At 39.1% G+C, this 17,095-nt stretch overlaps 3 protein-coding genes across 3 annotated transcripts; all 3 read right to left on the minus strand.

The window, feature by feature from the left end:
* Window positions 1–2,069: 2,069 nt before the first annotated feature.
* slc38a8b (solute carrier family 38 member 8b) lies at window positions 2,070–8,367 on the minus strand. The gene is made up of 10 exons (XM_037247493.1): window positions 7,702–8,367; window positions 6,504–6,702; window positions 5,210–5,366; window positions 5,043–5,147; window positions 4,474–4,531; window positions 4,089–4,203; window positions 3,859–4,006; window positions 3,596–3,798; window positions 2,997–3,048; window positions 2,070–2,906 (listed from the first exon to the last, which is right to left on the minus strand). Exons 1-10 carry the CDS (start codon window positions 7,888–7,890, stop codon window positions 2,804–2,806), a joined length of 1,329 nt encoding a protein of 442 aa, XP_037103388.1. The 5' UTR covers window positions 7,891–8,367; the 3' UTR covers window positions 2,070–2,803.
* A 1,112-nt stretch (window positions 8,368–9,479) lies between these two features.
* On the minus strand, window positions 9,480–12,445 carry nrn1lb (neuritin 1-like b). Its single transcript, XM_037247531.1, has 3 exons — window positions 12,248–12,445; window positions 10,523–10,670; window positions 9,480–10,329 (listed from the first exon to the last, which is right to left on the minus strand). Exons 1-3 carry the CDS (start codon window positions 12,312–12,314, stop codon window positions 10,026–10,028), a joined length of 519 nt encoding a protein of 172 aa, XP_037103426.1. The 5' UTR covers window positions 12,315–12,445; the 3' UTR covers window positions 9,480–10,025.
* A 1,891-nt stretch (window positions 12,446–14,336) lies between these two features.
* Window positions 14,337–17,011, minus strand: thap11 (THAP domain containing 11). Its single transcript, XM_037247540.1, has one exon. The coding sequence runs from the start codon at window positions 16,665–16,667 to the stop codon at window positions 15,831–15,833; it is 837 nt and encodes a 278-aa protein (XP_037103435.1). The 5' UTR covers window positions 16,668–17,011; the 3' UTR covers window positions 14,337–15,830.
* Between the last annotated feature and the right edge of the window lie 84 nt (window positions 17,012–17,095).

Raw genomic sequence — 17,095 nt, forward strand, 5'->3', positions numbered from 1 at the left:
CAAGTTTGCATTTATTTGAAATACAAAATACAGTATAATATTTGAACCAGCTCCACAAGCATTTTAGACACAATTACCAAATGAATCATAAAACATCTGCTTACTTATAGCCTTTTGAATATGGCCCCAGACATTTGTCTTCAGAGCTTCACTGACTTGCCGATTCATTAGCATAAATCGTGAACACACTGCGATGTGAAGTCACTTTGACAAATCACATTATTTACAATATGTCAGACAGGCAAATATAGTCCAAGATGATTTTTGGAACATTTCTTAAATAGATGATGTACCTTTTACACTGAGCTGACTTGTGTGAGCATCTTTAGAGATTACAACCTGATCTGTATGTATTATGATCAGAGCTTTCCGACATGTCAGCTGATTCATCCTGACTTTCGCAATGTACTGTAGCAGAGAATGAACCTTATGGATGTTTATTTTCTCTGCTGTGGGGCTATTTCCTATATATATTGTGCATTTACATACAACATGCTGCATGTGGTTAAATTAGGTTTTGGTAAGAGATGGAGGACCTGAGGGCTCAAAGCAAAAGCAGGACACCCACTGAGGGAGCCTCATTCATAAATAATGGACCTCTGGGATATACAGGTGCAATTAGGATTTCCAAAATGGTAGCTGTAAACATTTTGTCTTTCTATTTGCAGCTAAACCACTGGCCACTTGCACAGGTCTCACTTAGCAATCCTTGTTCCATTGTCCTGATTACACGTGTTCTAATCAATGCAAAACAAATAACATTTTGTCTTAAAACTTAATTGCTGAATCATCATTTCCTTATCAAGGGAGTGACACTTAATTTGAAGAGTGTTGAGTTGAGTTCACTGCCACCATACAGCACTGTATCATAAAGCAGAAAATATTCACGAGGAGCAACAAACTCTGAAACTGTCCGGTCCTCAAGGTAGGGGCGATGTAAATGAGTCGCCGAGTCTTTTCTTCATATACCATGCAAGATTTACCTCAATCCAATAAAGGCCACTCTTATAGTGATGGACGCACACTATCTCCATCCATAATGATCTCAGTCTGCTGACCATAACCTTAATGTATAATAAAGAAGGTCAATCACACAGTAATGTCATGCATCCACCATGCATGTCACGTATCCAGTAACCCAGAAGGGTTCAAACTTTCTTTTCACCTTCTTTCCATAATAAAGGAACTGTAGCCACATTCATTAAGATCCGGCCCCTTTTTTCTGACATTCTTATCAGGAACAATTAAACATTTAAGAGACACGGCGCCACAAATTAGCACCGCAAGAGGCGGACATTACGAGTAATTTCTCGATAACGCCAGTAGCTACAGGGGACGGCGCAGTAATGAATGTCGCAAAGGAAAATGAAAACATAATCTAATGTTGAGAATGAAGAATGGTTCTTAGCGGTTGCCGTGAGATGCTAATGGCCTTTGTGTCTGTCTGTCCGCCCAACCGCTTTGATTGAAGTATCTCAACGTTATGTTTGATTAGACTTGAGGTAGTGAATCTGCATGACATGGATTATTATTCATGTATCTGACTTGATTGTGGCTTCATACAACACAGTAATGTAAATAAGCCGCCATTAGTAGAGTTGTTGTAATGACCATATGGCAAAACTCTGCCAAAGCCGAACTGATGTTAGTTTGTCCATCTGTTTGTTAGCAGGCTAGTTCCTAGTTAACGGACAAAGATGAACAGACGGATGGTGCCATTACTGTGTCAGGAGGATTTTTTTTTTTCTCTGTACCATCTTGATCCATCACCATAAACTGGACACCACTGACTTTTATACTGACTCTGCTTTCAGTCTCTCTTACGTATGGTTTACAGAAAAGCAGCTAAGGGACATGTAATTTTCAAGGCTTTTTCCCCTCCCTCACATTTACTGGATTAAGTCATTTGGCCAGCAGGTTGAAATACTGTATAATCTCCCATGGGCGCAACTCAAGCAGCATCTCAGTCTCCGGAGGCTGAGAACTGCACTCGATGGGTGGGACAAAAACATTACGGAAATGGATTTGTTTCCTGATGCTTTATAGTTTAATTATATGAATTAACCACAGTATATGCACCCAGAGGGAGAGATCTTGTCTTTCTTTGCCATGTGCTCAGTTAATGCTCATACTCAAAGGCATGGCAGCACATTTACGATAATCCTACTTTACTCCAGTTCTTTTCAAAACAGTCCTGCACATGGAGTATGCATGTGCACTACCATAACTCAAGTCAGGGGCCACAACCATTCGTCTTGAAAGGTGACAGTTACAGATTAAAATTAGTGCAGAAATGATTTATCATTTGTCCACTTGAAGGAAAATCATCAGTCACCAGTTGAGAGAGGCAAACATTCTAATGGCAAAAACTTGTCCCATGAAAAGAGATGTGGACTGCAATTTGCACTACAACATATGAAAGATGTTCTGTTCTCTGATATAATGCTTAAAAGAGGCAATACTGCCCCCTGTCAGCTCCAAGATGAAAACATTTGGTGAGTTGGAGATTACCGTACAGAAGACATTGTATTTTCACATTATCATTTTATAATTATTTTCAAACTGTATGTATATACAATTGCATACAACGAGAGGCTTATCTTATATTGTTTAACTTGGACCCATTTAAATTGCATCACAAAACACTCCAAATATACAATAAAGCCTTAACTGAATCACACACATGCGTTTATAATAATAATAATAATAATAATAATTTTTAAAAATGACATAAGTTCGCTTGTGCAAAAGGGGGGTCCCACCAATCGCCCAGGAGTCACAGTGGAGCACCAAGATGAGGCAGTCAAAATTTGGCAAGAAGCTCCATGACAGCAATAGTCGTACTCTGTCCAAAGATGAAGGCTCCGACAACAATGGTTATGATTCCCCAAACTGTTAAAACCACTCTGCAAAATGTGACAGATGTTTTAGGAAAGGTATAAGACTATGCAGTGTACATACACAGAATAAAAAAAGAAAGAAACGCTATGCCTCACCTGACTCTCGGACTCACAGGTTCATTTTGCATGATGAACACCAAGCAAAGACCTGTATTGCAAGACAGGCACAATTTTGCAATTATTTCAGCAATGCAGCCTCAGTTTTTCTGAATTAGGTACACATTGACCATTCCAGAAGTAGAGGATATTTTCTGTCTCCCAATGAAATGCACAAAATACAGAAAACTGTAGGGGGATATATTTGCTTTCGACTGGGATATAATCCACTTAATTCATATCAGAATTTCTGTTCATAATTTGTTTACTTTTTCATGATATTCTAATATTTTGAGATAGGATATTTGAGTTTTCTTAAGCTGTATGCCATAATCAGCAATACTAAAATAATAAAAGGCTTGCAATATTTCAACTGAGTAAATTCAGAATGTATGACCTTTCCATTTTTTTTTTTTTACAGTTGCCTTGTGTATGAAAAGCGCTATATAAATAAAACTGCCTTGCCCTGCCTTACGTATGTGCAATTATGATGAGACATCTTTTTTGTAATAAAATCCTTCATTTCTCAAACACTCATCTACATTTAGTATGTATTGTATGTTAATCTCATTTTAGTGTGTATTTACAAAAACATGTACCAGGAAAAATAAAGATGAAGAAGGCACTGATTCCTCCGATGACGCTGATGACCTCGCCCATGTCCGGGACAAACATGGCGATGAGAAGAGTAATTGTGATCCAGATAACAGTGAGGAGCGTTCGACAGCGACTCTCAAATGAGCTCGTGACGATTCCCAGACGACGCCTTTGGATTCGCACCATCAGGTTCAGGATGACTGACCTGTGAGACACGCAGACTTTGGTACCAAACATTGGCGACAAAAACCTTGGTACAACATACCTTCCGAGAAGAAGAATAATTGGGTAAATTGTAATGATTGATATTCCAAAAAGCAGTCTGGAAATGATCATGACAACATCATTCCCTGGATATGACATCAAGATATCAGAAGCGACTTCTCGACCAAATGTCATGAAGCCATAAACTCCTGGTGGTAGAAAAAGTGGACACGTTTAACAGTTTTCAGATTCTAGTGCAATGAGCTTGATGATTTTTGGAGTTCAACCAACCTGTGAGTGTGTAGATGAGTAAACAGAAGAGCATGGAGATGACAGAGATGACCACCCAATGTGTCAGTTTCTGGTTCTCCATGCTGCTGTAGATTGCTATACAGGCCTCGTGACACTGCACACACAAGCAGGACTCAAATACACTTTCTACAAGATGTTGGAGTATTTTTTTTTTTGTCAGTTTGTGAAGTCAAAGGGCACTAATATCGTTAAGACGTCCCGATATCTCCATAGATAAGTTGTAGTTTGGTTAATGTGTTTCATTTTATCTTCATTTGATTCTCTCTAGGCTTACTGTATTTTTTTATGGAGTTGATGAACTCAATGTGATACAAATAATAACTCCTGCATATCAGTAGAAATTCTAAATTTAAGTGGTTCATACCTGGAAACCAAAGCAGATAGTCGGCACAACACTGAACATGGACGCCCACGAACCCACACTGTAAAGACACAGACATCAGTTGCAGCTCAAGACCAAAGTAGACTTTGACAAACACCTAGAATTAATTCAGGAGAAGTTGACTTCACAGGAACTGACATAAGTATGAACAAAACACAAAAAGGCTTCCACCAAAGCAAACTGTGTAACCAAAGCTGTTAACAGACATTTTGCAATATTCAGTGTCTTTCAAATATTTACACAGGAGGTATTCGTTTTCACAGAAATAAAATGTGCCATCAGAGCGACCTCTAGTGGAAATATTTGGCAATACTTAATTTTTATCAAACTATTGTCAATATGGAATTGCAGAAAACAAAGGTCTATTAATTTTCATTCATGACTATACAAGGAGATGTCTCTGGTCTTCTCTAACTAGGAGTCATATTAGTCATAGAGGATAAAGAATATATGCATTTCAGTACACTATCTTGTCATTAGGATACCTGTCTATAAGTGTTTAATTTTTGTCATAGTTGTATGTTTTAGGAAATAGAAAAAGAAAAACTGACCCTTGAGTGTGCAGTGGTGTTAGAATGGCCGTGTGATTTTCCATCAGGTAGTATTTAACAATCAACGCCACGCACAAATAGGTCGCAGCCAATGTCCCCAGCACACTGTGGTGAGAAGAAATATGTTCATTGATAAGTGTAGTATATGGATGTACACAACGACAAACCTTGTGTATTTCTGAATGCCAATTTCTTTCGGGATGGACAGCGGCAGGATGATAACGAGACACATGACGAAGAGGGCGAAGCGCTGGTCTGTGTACCAGTGATATGGAATTTCCCCTTCACCTGACCCTGTCACCGTCTCATACAAAGAAATACACACTGGGGAACACACACAAAAAAAAAGGAATAACCACTTTAAATACAACACGTAAAAATATCAGATTTACACTGAAGAATTAATATTTGCGAAATTAATATTTACGGGAATTGAAAACATGTTATCAAGGGATTAGAGTAATGTCAAATGGACAAGATGACAAAAAGAAAAAACAGATTGCAGCCAAGCATAGATAAAGAATATATGCCTGTTTTTTTTATCTTGTTTGACTATATATATACACATACATATATATACATATATATATACATACATATACATATATATATACATACATATATACATACATATACATATATATATACATATATATATACATACATATACATATATATATACATACATATACATATACATATACATACATATACATACATATACATACATATACATACATATACATATACATATACATACATATACATACATATACATACATATACATACATATACATACATATACATACATATACATACATATACACACATATACATACATATACACACATATACATACATATACACACATATACATACATATACACACACATATACACATATATACACACACATATACACACATATACACACACATATACACACATATACACACACATACACACACATATACACACATACACACACATATACACACATATACACACATATACACACATATACACACATATACACACATATACACACATACATATACATACATACATATATACATACATATATACATATATACATACATATATACATATATACATACATATATACATATATACATATATACATATATACATACATATATACATATATACATATATACATACATATATACATATATACATACATATATACATATATACATACATATATACATACATATATACATATATACATACATATATATATACACATATATACATATATACATATATATATATACATACATACATACATATATATACATACATACATACATATGTGTGGCTTCTTCACATCGTAACTCCATTTGTTAGTCTGTACATTAACAACTCCAGCATCTGTGGTACAAATGTCCCTAAAAGTTCCATCTACATTGCTTCGTGTTTCATGAAGTGAAGACTCACATTTCTCCAGCTGGTCCTGCACCACCACCAGAAAGGCGACACATATCATGAAGAGGTTGAAGCAGAAACAGACTTCACACAGCTGACCGATTGCTCGTCCACACACTTCTCGCACCACATCCTGGTATGTTTTTTGTCTGCTGACGGATGAGGCGTAGCCAAGGATGACCAGTCCGCTGATAAGGAACACCAGAGATACCTGCATGAGTAGCAAAAACTCTGTCAGCAAATCGAAACTAATAATTAATCCATACATTATTCATCAATCTGAAGTGTTTAAAATAGCTTTTGAGACAATTTATTAACACGCTTTCTTCTTAACTGTGTGGGAGCATTGCGGCATTATGTTGCCTCAAGATTGAAAGGGTATATGTTTTTTATTTAAGACAAAAGCAAGTGGAAATTGTTGAGTTAGATACATTTGATAAGCCTAATTAAAAATAAATTGCATTGAAACCTTGTAGCAGAAGGAAGCCCGTCAGCAACGAAGGTAAGTTTGTGAGCAGGTCAATTTTTTTCCTGTTAGTTTTTTTTTTTTTCCAAAATTCTGAATCACTTTACCCCTAACCTGTTGCCCCCTTGGTCTACTTGGAAACCTCATGCAGCGACAGCTGAGGGCCTCGAGTGGTTGCTTAATTAGAAGTCACGTGTGAAAAGCATGCGCCTCTTTCACACCAGGGAGACAAAAACTTTAGTGTGTACAGTGTTTGCCCGCATATTTGCGATCTGCTTACAAATTTACATATATACATTTAGAGAATTTTTTTTTAAAGGAATCTGTCCTTTATCCGCTGTTTTGAGACTTAGGATGAAGCAGTCTCAGATAAAAAAAAAAAAAAAGAGGGATTCATGTCAGACTTGGGGTCAGAACAAAATTCTTATCATAATGTTTGAGTTATGACTGAGCTTTGGGCTTTTCACAGCCCAAGAAAGTGAAAATAATTGAAGCAATTAAGGAGGAACAGTCATTTACATTTTTGAGCGGACAAATAATGTCTAGGTAGACTAATTATTAATTACTTTGCTGATTGACATTACACAAAACTTTTAATTTCTCTCACACAGAGTAAATGTCAGTCGATCGATGCATCCCGTATTTCAGATAGTTGTTTTTGTATAACTCCCAGAAAGTGCAGCGTGCAAACCACCATGCTATTAAAGGTTTTCTCCATTGTTGACATATTTTCTGTTCACCTACCAGCTCCACGCTAACAGCAGTAGTCACTCCCCCGGCCTTCTGGAAGGCCCAGGGGAAGTTTAGTAGTCCAGCTCCGAGCGCAGACTTGAGCATGATGAACACGGCGCCGAAGGATCCCAGCCGCGGGGGATCTGAATGGGACGCAGACCGAGCCAGCAGACTGATGCTCTCCCGGGCGAGTTCCTCCATGGTGCTCGACCTTTACACACACTTCCTCTGGGGTCAACTAATTTCTCCACTCTAGCCCGAGTGCTGTCTGGGTCATTCTGCTTTGCTTTACAACTGATCCTAGAGAGGGGGGCATGCACCTATATGGTGCTGCAGTTACTTCAGCCACGTGTTCTAATTGGACGGTTTTACTATTATACATTTCACTATGGGGTGGCAAATGTGACACTTAGGTGTCTTGCCTGGCTTCTTCCTCTAATTCAGGTTAGCCTGAAACTTGAATTTTGACTGACCTCTTGGAGATACACATACTAATTGCTACATTGTAAACATTAAATTGTATTTCCACATCATTTAGCAAGTAAAGAGTGCTGTCACTGTCAGACATGTAATTCCTGTCCGTATGCATTGTTGCCATGTCATATGAGTGAAGAACAATTACGCAACAATTATTTGAGCACAAATGGTGGAGCAACACAGGTAGGCAATAAAACTATATTTGCAAGTCCATATTTTTTACAGAAAATGACTCATATTACCTAATATAACTGCAGGAGTAGTCAAGTCCGGTCCTAGGGAGCCTCTGTCCTGCCTGTTTTCCAGTTCTTCCTGCTTCAGCACAGCTGAATCAAACGATCAGGTCATTCGCAAGCTCGGTGGAAGCATGATCATGACCTGATCATTTGAATCAGGTGTGTGAAGGAGGGAACCTTCTAGAACACACATGACATTATTAGTGTCCAGAGATGGGGACTCAAGTCACTGTGACTTGGACTTGACCTATTTAAGGACTTGACTTGACATAATCTGTGACTTGACTTGACTTGCCCAAGAAAAAAATGACTTGGGACTTACTTGAGACTTTAAGGTTAAGACTTGAGACTTACTTGAGACTTGCACATGTGTGACTTGGTCCCATCTCTGTTAGTGTCTCTCTAGGACTGAACACGCCCACCTCTGGGCCAGTTGTGAAACTCTTCAATAATGTGTCTGTATTATACTGCCCCCAAGTGGCTAAGACAAGGACACCAGAAGGAGCAGCGCAATGTAAATTTAATTGACACTCCCGCCCAAAAAAGGTTGGGGACCACTGTTTTAAAGGTTTGGAGGTGCACGGTGGATGCAACACAGCAAATAAATAAAGACAGGCGAGATTGATATACTCATGCCACGATTGCTATGAAAGCGTGTAAGGGTATTAAGATCAAGTACACGCATGCATGTGTGCAAATACTACTCCCAGCACTCACTAGCTGAAAAAGTCACATTTTACCTCCCAAAAAAAAATCTCATTTAAAAAAATGTTGTTGTACATTTGATATCTGTGAAACATAAAAATAACAAATATCTTGTTGAATAATACCTTGGTAGGGGGGTGGGGGGGGTGATTGAACCAAATCCACGTCTGACATACATGAGCCATTCCACTGGATCGGTGCCATTTGTGTTCACAGAGAATAAAATCAAATAAAATTTAATATTTTTTATTACACGCAGGATTTTTAATGAGTCTTAATGATTTTTTTTTACATATTTTTGTATCAGAGAGTTACTGCAATGGCACCGACTAAGTGTAATCGCACATAGTATCCTCAACATTTTTAAGGGGGAAATGATATTATATATAAATGTCAACATAATATACATGTACAGTGTTTGAATTGACTTCATATCTTCAGTATGACCATATCAGCCAGAAAGGACTTTGTTCTGTCAAAAGCTGGCAGCTGTTTGCAGTCCACTGGTCTCACCAAAACTATTTCAATTAGGTCAGATTCTCTTTGAGAACAATGCATTTAATCTGATCGTGCTAAAATACATTGGAAAGCTGTAACGAAAGAAACGTCTCTGAAATCCTGATTTTAGGATTGAGTCCTAATCACAAACACTCCTGACCTATGATCTGGTCTCATGTGTTTGGATCATCTTTCTGGCTGTTGACTGTCATTGTGATTTAAGAAGAATAAAGATGGTATTATTATTTTCCTGATCACCTACCATATACGTATGTTCCTAAGCAGCCACACAAGTACAATTTTGTCAGCGCTCAGGTGATAATATAGAGTAAATAGTGTCCAGTCTGTTTCTAAATCAAGTGGTCTCTTGGCAAAAACTATGCAAATGCACCCACTTGAATCCATTGTAAAATACTGAAGCTACATCCTGAGCAGCACTAACAAAGTGCTACAAGTTGGAAAGAACATTGTGGTGAGAGAAGGGCCCCATTGGTTCGTTCTCCCCTTCAGTGTTTCCTGGTTGGTCTGATCCGAGGTGGGAGGGGTCAGGGGTGTAGGCACAGTGCTGGGTGCGAGGGTGGTGAGACTGGCGCACATATTGTAGAGGTTCCCAGAGAACTGGGCTTTCCTGGATTCTTGTCTTAGGGACTCCCACACTGCTGCTGCGTCTCTCGGACAGCCAGACATGGCCGTGTTGGCACAAGCGTGGAAGTCATTCCAGGACCTTGAAGGAATGAAAAAATGAGGAAGATTAGGTGTGGAAAGAAGCCATCAAATATTACCACATGATAGGAATGAATCGGTCAAATTTGTTTTACCTTAGCTATCGGTGGCTGGTATCGACAGCCTTCATGAGTACCCAATACCTTAAACTAAGGCCTTGTGAATCATTTTGATTGTGACAGGCTGATTCTCACCTGCAGATGATGTCAATGTCCTGCGTGTCCTGGCTTTTTTGTGTTTCCACCAAACTATCCCCGAGTGTCAGCAAACACTGTGCAAAACTCTTGTAGATGGAACCACATGAAACAGCAATTGCAGCTCCATGACATACTTGGACCAAGCCTGGAGAAAAAGGGGAACAAAAGTACATGTACAATATGTAGTACTGGACAATGCATGCACATTGTGCACTTGGGGTCAAAACAATATCACTTCTCATGGATGGGTGGGGGATTTCATGTAGTTTAGTAAAATGTATTGTCCATATGCTTGTAAGGATCAAATAGAGGCAAAAATATGTCGTGTTGTATTCATCTGGAAGGATTACATATTGTCAAAGCCTAAGTCATTGTGGCCTTACATAAGCACTGCCAGACGGCACTGATGAGACACAAAATACAACCCTTCAAGGAAGCTTTATGTAGAAACGATAGCTGACTAGTCCAGTAGGTTTTGGGTCAATTTGGTAGCCCTGTATAATAGGACAAGCTGATGTGCTAGAGAAAAACAAGGGCAGATTTGGAATAAGTGCAAAAAAAATAATTGAGAAAAGTTTACTTGTTTCAGATTTTTTTTTAAAAATGTAAAAACCAAAATATTGCCCAGTATTCTTATCTATATACTGTTCAAGTATATTAAATTAAAAGAAACAACAAATCATCAGCAACATCGAACTGAATTACACTAAATTCTAACATTTCGATCGATCCATCGGCATTACTTATGCACTCACATTTCTTAAATCACATTTGATTTTCCGATTCAAATAGTTTTTCGTTACACTGCTGATTATTATATCATCTGTCTACATGTGTTGTTTCACCATTTGCATTCAAATATTCGTTGCGTGAAGAGTTATAGCAGGAGCAGAAATAAAAAAGCTTGAGGTTTCTTTTTTGGAACAATTGTTCACTATTTCCCAGACTCTTTCTTGCTGTGACATGAGATGAGTTCTTGTAAGTCTGCAGGGTTCAATATTCTACCAAGCGTATTCATCCATTTTCTACCCGCTAGCATGCTTAGGATTACAGCGGTCAATGGAGCCTATTCAATCATGAAATAAGAACCATTACAAGACCGAGCGCCACTCATTGTGTGTGCTAGGAATCCCATTTTCAATAGAAATGTTCAAATTGATTCCACTCACTTTCTGACTTTGGTTGCCGTGTACAATATTTAGGTACTAGGATGAAAAAATGCTGCCGCTGAAATATCATGTGCAGAAAGAATTTTGCTGCAGTGACCACCTGTATAGTCTTATTATAGAGTGAAGAGCAACATGTCTCCTCATGATGGCTTGTAGTGCATTTCCACACCACTAGATACTCTGACAGTGCCAATCAAGAGTGAGAATTATCCTTGAATAGGCAATATTTTAACACAGCCTTGGTAATGGTTCCCTTCCACAGCATGCAGAGTAATCCTTACTGACTGTCTAATGTTACTCACATATCCACATATGCAATTTCTGATACACCTGACATCAAATTCGGTGATATTTATACTACACGATAAATAATCAACATTCTTAACATATGATTCAACATAAACATTTATTCAAACATTCAACATTTATCAAGAAAAAAATGGTGATGTGTAATCTGTTTTTCATCTATGTTTCACTCAATTGCAACAAAGCTCTGAAACCTTGACATTGAACACACACTCACTCAGAAAGACCAAAAGCGAACCAAGCTTACTGATGGAGAAGGTGATGGGCAGCAGGAGAGCCGTGACGCCTGGCCGGGACTTCATCTTTAGGCTCATCAAAGTCCCACTGAGCTGATCGAGTCCCTCCGCCGACACAGAGGCTCTTATGTGACGCTTCTGATAAATGGAAATCCACAAAATGTGAAGCGTCCTTCCAACATCCGTTGGGAATTCATGAGATTGCAAAAGTACAGAACGCACAGAGGCACAAGCTGCTGGATTAGCGTGCGCTCATGCGCGCATGTGCGTCATGATAGAGTTTGGACCAACACATCCCAACGCGGCACATTGGATTAAAGCATTCTAATTTCCGGTCTTTAGTATTTAGAACCTTTATAAAAATACCTATGGTGAGACACTGTAACAATGTGTCCAACAAACACATGGGAGATGAAACATGATTATGAGTATTTTTTTTTCTTTTTTTTATGTGAACAGATGGTGTTCCAATGCAGATGGGAGAATGTAGCCCACCTGAGACTTCCAATCCATGTGGGAGTCATGCAAAGCCACAATGAGTTTATTATAAATTATTTGAAGAGGACAAAAAAGACACTTTACTTTAAAGTCACTGTAAAGGGAAAAGAAATAGCTCTTTTTTTCTGGAATATCAGAGCAATGAATTACAGAGCATGATGAAAGCTATGGTAAGACTAATTTGAAATAATGGAATTGAAAATATCTCAAAATTGTGATGTGCTAGAAAAAATGTAAAGACAACTTTTTAAATCAACGTCAAAATTACGACACTTAAACGAGACATCTCTGTTTAAACTTTGCTCTTAACTAGTCAAATTGACCTGAAATAAGATTTCAAAATCATGACCTGGTTTGACATCATCCACCTTTGTACCCCTTGTCCTCCAAATAATGTGCTACACGCTCCTGCAGATGGCTCACACTGTGCATTAGTGTAAATCCTGGTTCACATCTGTACTGACAGAGAAAGAATAGGAGCCCATTGTTAATCTGCGCTTTAATACAACCATTAACTGAAGACTAATCTGTCTGTCTGAAGCCACTGGCCTGAATCAATACATCCTCATGGAAGCTACTTGGGCACAAGCTTTTTGTTTGTTTGTTTGTTTGTTTGTTTGTTTGTTTGTTTGTTTGTTTGTTTGTTTGCCTCTTTCTTTCTTTGTTTCTTTGTTTCTTTCTTTGTTTCTTTCTTTGTTTCTTTCTTTGTTTCTTTCATTCCTTCTTTCTTTCTTTCTTTCTTTCTTTCTTTCTTTCTTTCTTTCTTTCTTTCTTTCTTTCTTTCTTTCTTTGACAGACATGTTTCACATTGTCGCCTTGTAGATATGCTTAGCACACATTAATAAAGTATATTGCTGCCTTGAACCGCAAACATTACGTGAGATTTGAGCTAATCTTACTTGAAACTTTTTTTTTCCAGATTTTTACTTCTGCTTCCAGATAACATCATCATGTATAAGAAATGCAAAGGTTTAGGCTGTAATAATGGCAGCCCATGAAAAAGAAGATAGTTGTGTCAATTTGATTGACAGGGCTGGATTAAAGCATTATATAACACACAGAAGCAGAAAAAAAAAAAATCCAGACGAGATTAGAGTCCTCACTCTGTGGAATACTCACCGTCCCTTTATCCATCCTTACCGTTGACATCATTATCATTATTGTTACTGTCAAGTGTTCATGTCACTACTCCGGTGGTCGTCAGGTTGATTATAATTTATTCTAAACGAGTTATCTATCAATCGAGCAAAGGGCAATCCAAACCGGAATAATGCAGCTCGTCACCTAAGCGCCATCTAGAGGGAGGAAAGTATGGTGCAACTTGTAGTCTCAGCTACAGTAGTAATATCAGGGTCACCAACCTTTTTGAGATGGAGAACTATTTCTCCAGTATTAATAAATCCTAAACTCTACCTACCACTTTGGTGCACCACTTCTGAAATGTGCACAAAAGACTTTAAATGATATATTATTAACAATGGGTGAAATTCAAGGAAGGAAGAACAAATTCCTTACGCTGAGTGCTGAAGAAAGTGTTACTGATAAATCAACACAGTTAATGTTTTGTCTTATTTGCTTGTGGAATAAGACAAACAACAGATATACTTCAAAATGTTATTTAATGACTCAATCATCAGTCCAAAGAATAGAAATGTCTGTAGGTAACACATTGTGCGTAAAGCACTTGTTGATGCAGCCGCTAATAAAACTGTGCGAGTTGAGAAACACCTTACCATTAACAGGGCCATTAAAAGACAAAAGCAGAATGTTAGCATGTTGCAACTTTCGTGCGTTGTAGTCCTGATATCGGAAATGGAAACGGTTAATGCAAAAGTCATCTGGACAAGCATTTTTTTCTACTGTATATTTATATCATAAACAGAAATGAATTATATCACAAACAGAAAACAAAAGAAAAAGGGGATTCTGATATTTATTCATTGCTTTAAGGCAGGGTTTGCCAAATAGTCCAATTTCATTGGGTCGAAGAATAATATTGTAAATGCTGTAAAGTACTTTATCAATCAAACACATTGTTGTAATACATTTATGTCTGTTTTTTTAGCATCTGATTATGTACAGTCCAACAGATCAACACTAAGGCATTTAAAAAAAGATGCAATGTAATAGTCCCGAGATAGAACCAAATTTCACATTTGGGCATTGAGCTGATTTTTTTTTTTTTTTTTTTTAAGCCTGTCTAAACACCTCCTACAAGTATTTTCCCAACAATATTTCTCAGTTTAGTAAGTATGCCATTGGGCACTTCTAATTTCCATTCACTCACAACAAAATGGACATCGTGGACTGAAAATATTCCTTCCAACTCTAATTAACTTGGTCTAACTTGCAAGGCTATGACTGTAAACTGGATGAAACTGCTGTTTAAGATACACTCTATATAGAAAGCTCTTTAAGCATTTATTCGATATTCTTGTTGCCCAACTTAAGGTTCATATACTATTAGGACAGTTCAGCGCACTAGTAAAACAACTGTGATGATTTTTCCACTACTAGTGCCTCTTGCCATATTAGTAAGCAACTAAACCTTACTAGTAACCAACTGTGCTTAACTAGTAACACCACTAGGCCCATCTAGTATGTATGTGTCATGTACTAGTAGCCTATTGGACTTAATTAGTGGAACCAAAATGTAGGTCAAGCAGTAGACCAAGGCAGTAAATGAAAAAAAAACTGTTAAAGGGTATTGAATAAATGTGCAGTCCTTGGTATGCGATATTGTGAAATTAGTTACATTTAGTCTTTAGCAGTAGTTCTAGTAGCACCAAATGTCAACGAGTGCAGTTTTGTCTCAAGAGTAACATGTAGTGGTTCTGAATTAGCCTGTTAGTGTGCAGAAATGTCTTACAGTTGTTGTACTAGTCTGCAGAACCTTCAACTATATATATACTATATAGATATCGAATAAAATGCTCAAACGGCTTTCTATATGACACTACAGATAACACAACTACAGATAAATGTATTTATTTGTACACAATCAGGGCTGTGAAAATCAGCTTTGAAGTTATTGAAAATACATTTTTGCACAAAGGCTGAATGTCCCTCAGTTCCCCTGCACCCTCTCGTCTCTGGCTAGATTTTCTTGTTGACGTTCAGAGGCACCGGGTGGCCGCCCAGTAGCCGGTCCCGCTCCCGCACCTCCTCCTGCAGTTTAGCCTCCATCACCCGAAGCTGGCGGATGGTGGCTTTCATTTCCTTCATCTTCACCTCCATCAGGGCGATGATGTCCCGCTGTTCGTTGAGTTTGCGCAGCAGCTCGGCCGAAGTGGTGCCGGTGGTCAGCGAGTACGAGTGGTCCAGCGGGTTGCCTGTCAGGTTGATGCATTGCGCGACCGTCTGCTTCGTATCCGCCGAGGAGTCATCCACGTCTATGGTGAGTTCGATGGAAGCGCCGACAGGGGTAGTGAACGGCGCATCCGTCGGAACGGGTAGTCGCGCCATGCCTAGATACTCCCCGTTTTGGCCGATCTGCACCACCGTGATGCTGTCGTCGCTGGCCTCGCCGCCGGCATTGGCCTCGCCGCCCTCGGCCGTGTTCCCCAGCACGGTGTTGATGACGACCCCGGTGGTGGCTCCGGAGGTCGTTCCGGCGGGGGCTGCAGCCGCCGTCGTGGTCAGCTTCTTACCTCTGCCCCGTCGACTTCTGCGCTCGTTCACACCCCTCAGCGGGAAAAGCGACGGCACTCGGATGCTGTAGGTTTTCCTGCCGCCCACGAAGTGCACGCTGCAAACCCGGTGCCCCGTCGTGGGCTGGAAGGTGCTGAAACAACCGCTGACCCCGGCCCGGGAGATGTTCCTCAGCCACAGCTCTCGGAGTGTGGTGTCCTTCGGAAACGTGTAAAAGCGCAGGTCCCGGTCACGATGCGAATTGCTGTAGCATCCGGGAACGCAGCAGGTAAATCCAGGCATGGTAACACCAACGCCAATAGCCCACAAAGTCTATCTGCGCGTCGAATTACGACGCTTTTAGTGCACTTTCTTTATTGTGCGCGATATCTTCTTTAGCGGCCTGTAGCCGGAACTACACGTCCCACAACGCTAACAACTTCCTGTTTATTTTCCAGCGAACCTGGCGAGATTTTCGTTATACCAGAGCTTAAATCCATGCGATTGTATCTAGATGAAGCTCAAATAATATCGACAGATTTACTTTATTTGAGGCTGTTGTTTTGTCTACAGAAGAAAACGATTAGTTAGTTTTGGTGAGTGCGACGTCAAGGCAGAAGCCCGCCATTTAGGACTAGAAATCCCAGAATGCTTTGCGCTACACGACCACGACGAATTGGAAGCTACTGCCATCGCTGGTTACTTGTTGTATTACATGCGTTTTACACTCG

This window comes from Syngnathus acus, chromosome 3, assembly GCF_901709675.1.
Source record: "Syngnathus acus chromosome 3, fSynAcu1.2, whole genome shotgun sequence".
Taxonomy (NCBI): Eukaryota; Metazoa; Chordata; class Actinopteri; order Syngnathiformes; family Syngnathidae; genus Syngnathus; species Syngnathus acus.

Coding starts and splice junctions, on each gene's coding strand:
- slc38a8b (XM_037247493.1), bottom strand. CDS start 7,890: ATGGAGGAACTCGCCCGGGAGAGCATCAGTCTGCTGGCTCGGTCTGCG. Junction 4,532..5,042: donor ACACCACTGCACACTCAAGG/GTCAGTTTTTCT, acceptor GTGTCTTTACAG/TGTGGGTTCGTGGGCGTCCA. Junction 2,907..2,996: donor CCTGTGAGTCCGAGAGTCAG/GTGAGGCATAGC, acceptor CACATTTTGCAG/AGTGGTTTTAACAGTTTGGG.
- nrn1lb (XM_037247531.1), bottom strand. CDS start 12,314: ATGAGCCTAAAGATGAAGTCCCGGCCAGGCGTCACGGCTCTCCTGCTG. Junction 10,671..12,247: donor GCCCATCACCTTCTCCATCA/GTAAGCTTGGTT, acceptor CTTTTTCTCCAG/GCTTGGTCCAAGTATGTCAT. Junction 10,330..10,522: donor GACATTGACATCATCTGCAG/GTGAGAATCAGC, acceptor CATTCCTTCAAG/GTCCTGGAATGACTTCCACG.
- thap11 (XM_037247540.1), bottom strand. CDS start 16,667: ATGCCTGGATTTACCTGCTGCGTTCCCGGATGCTACAGCAATTCGCAT.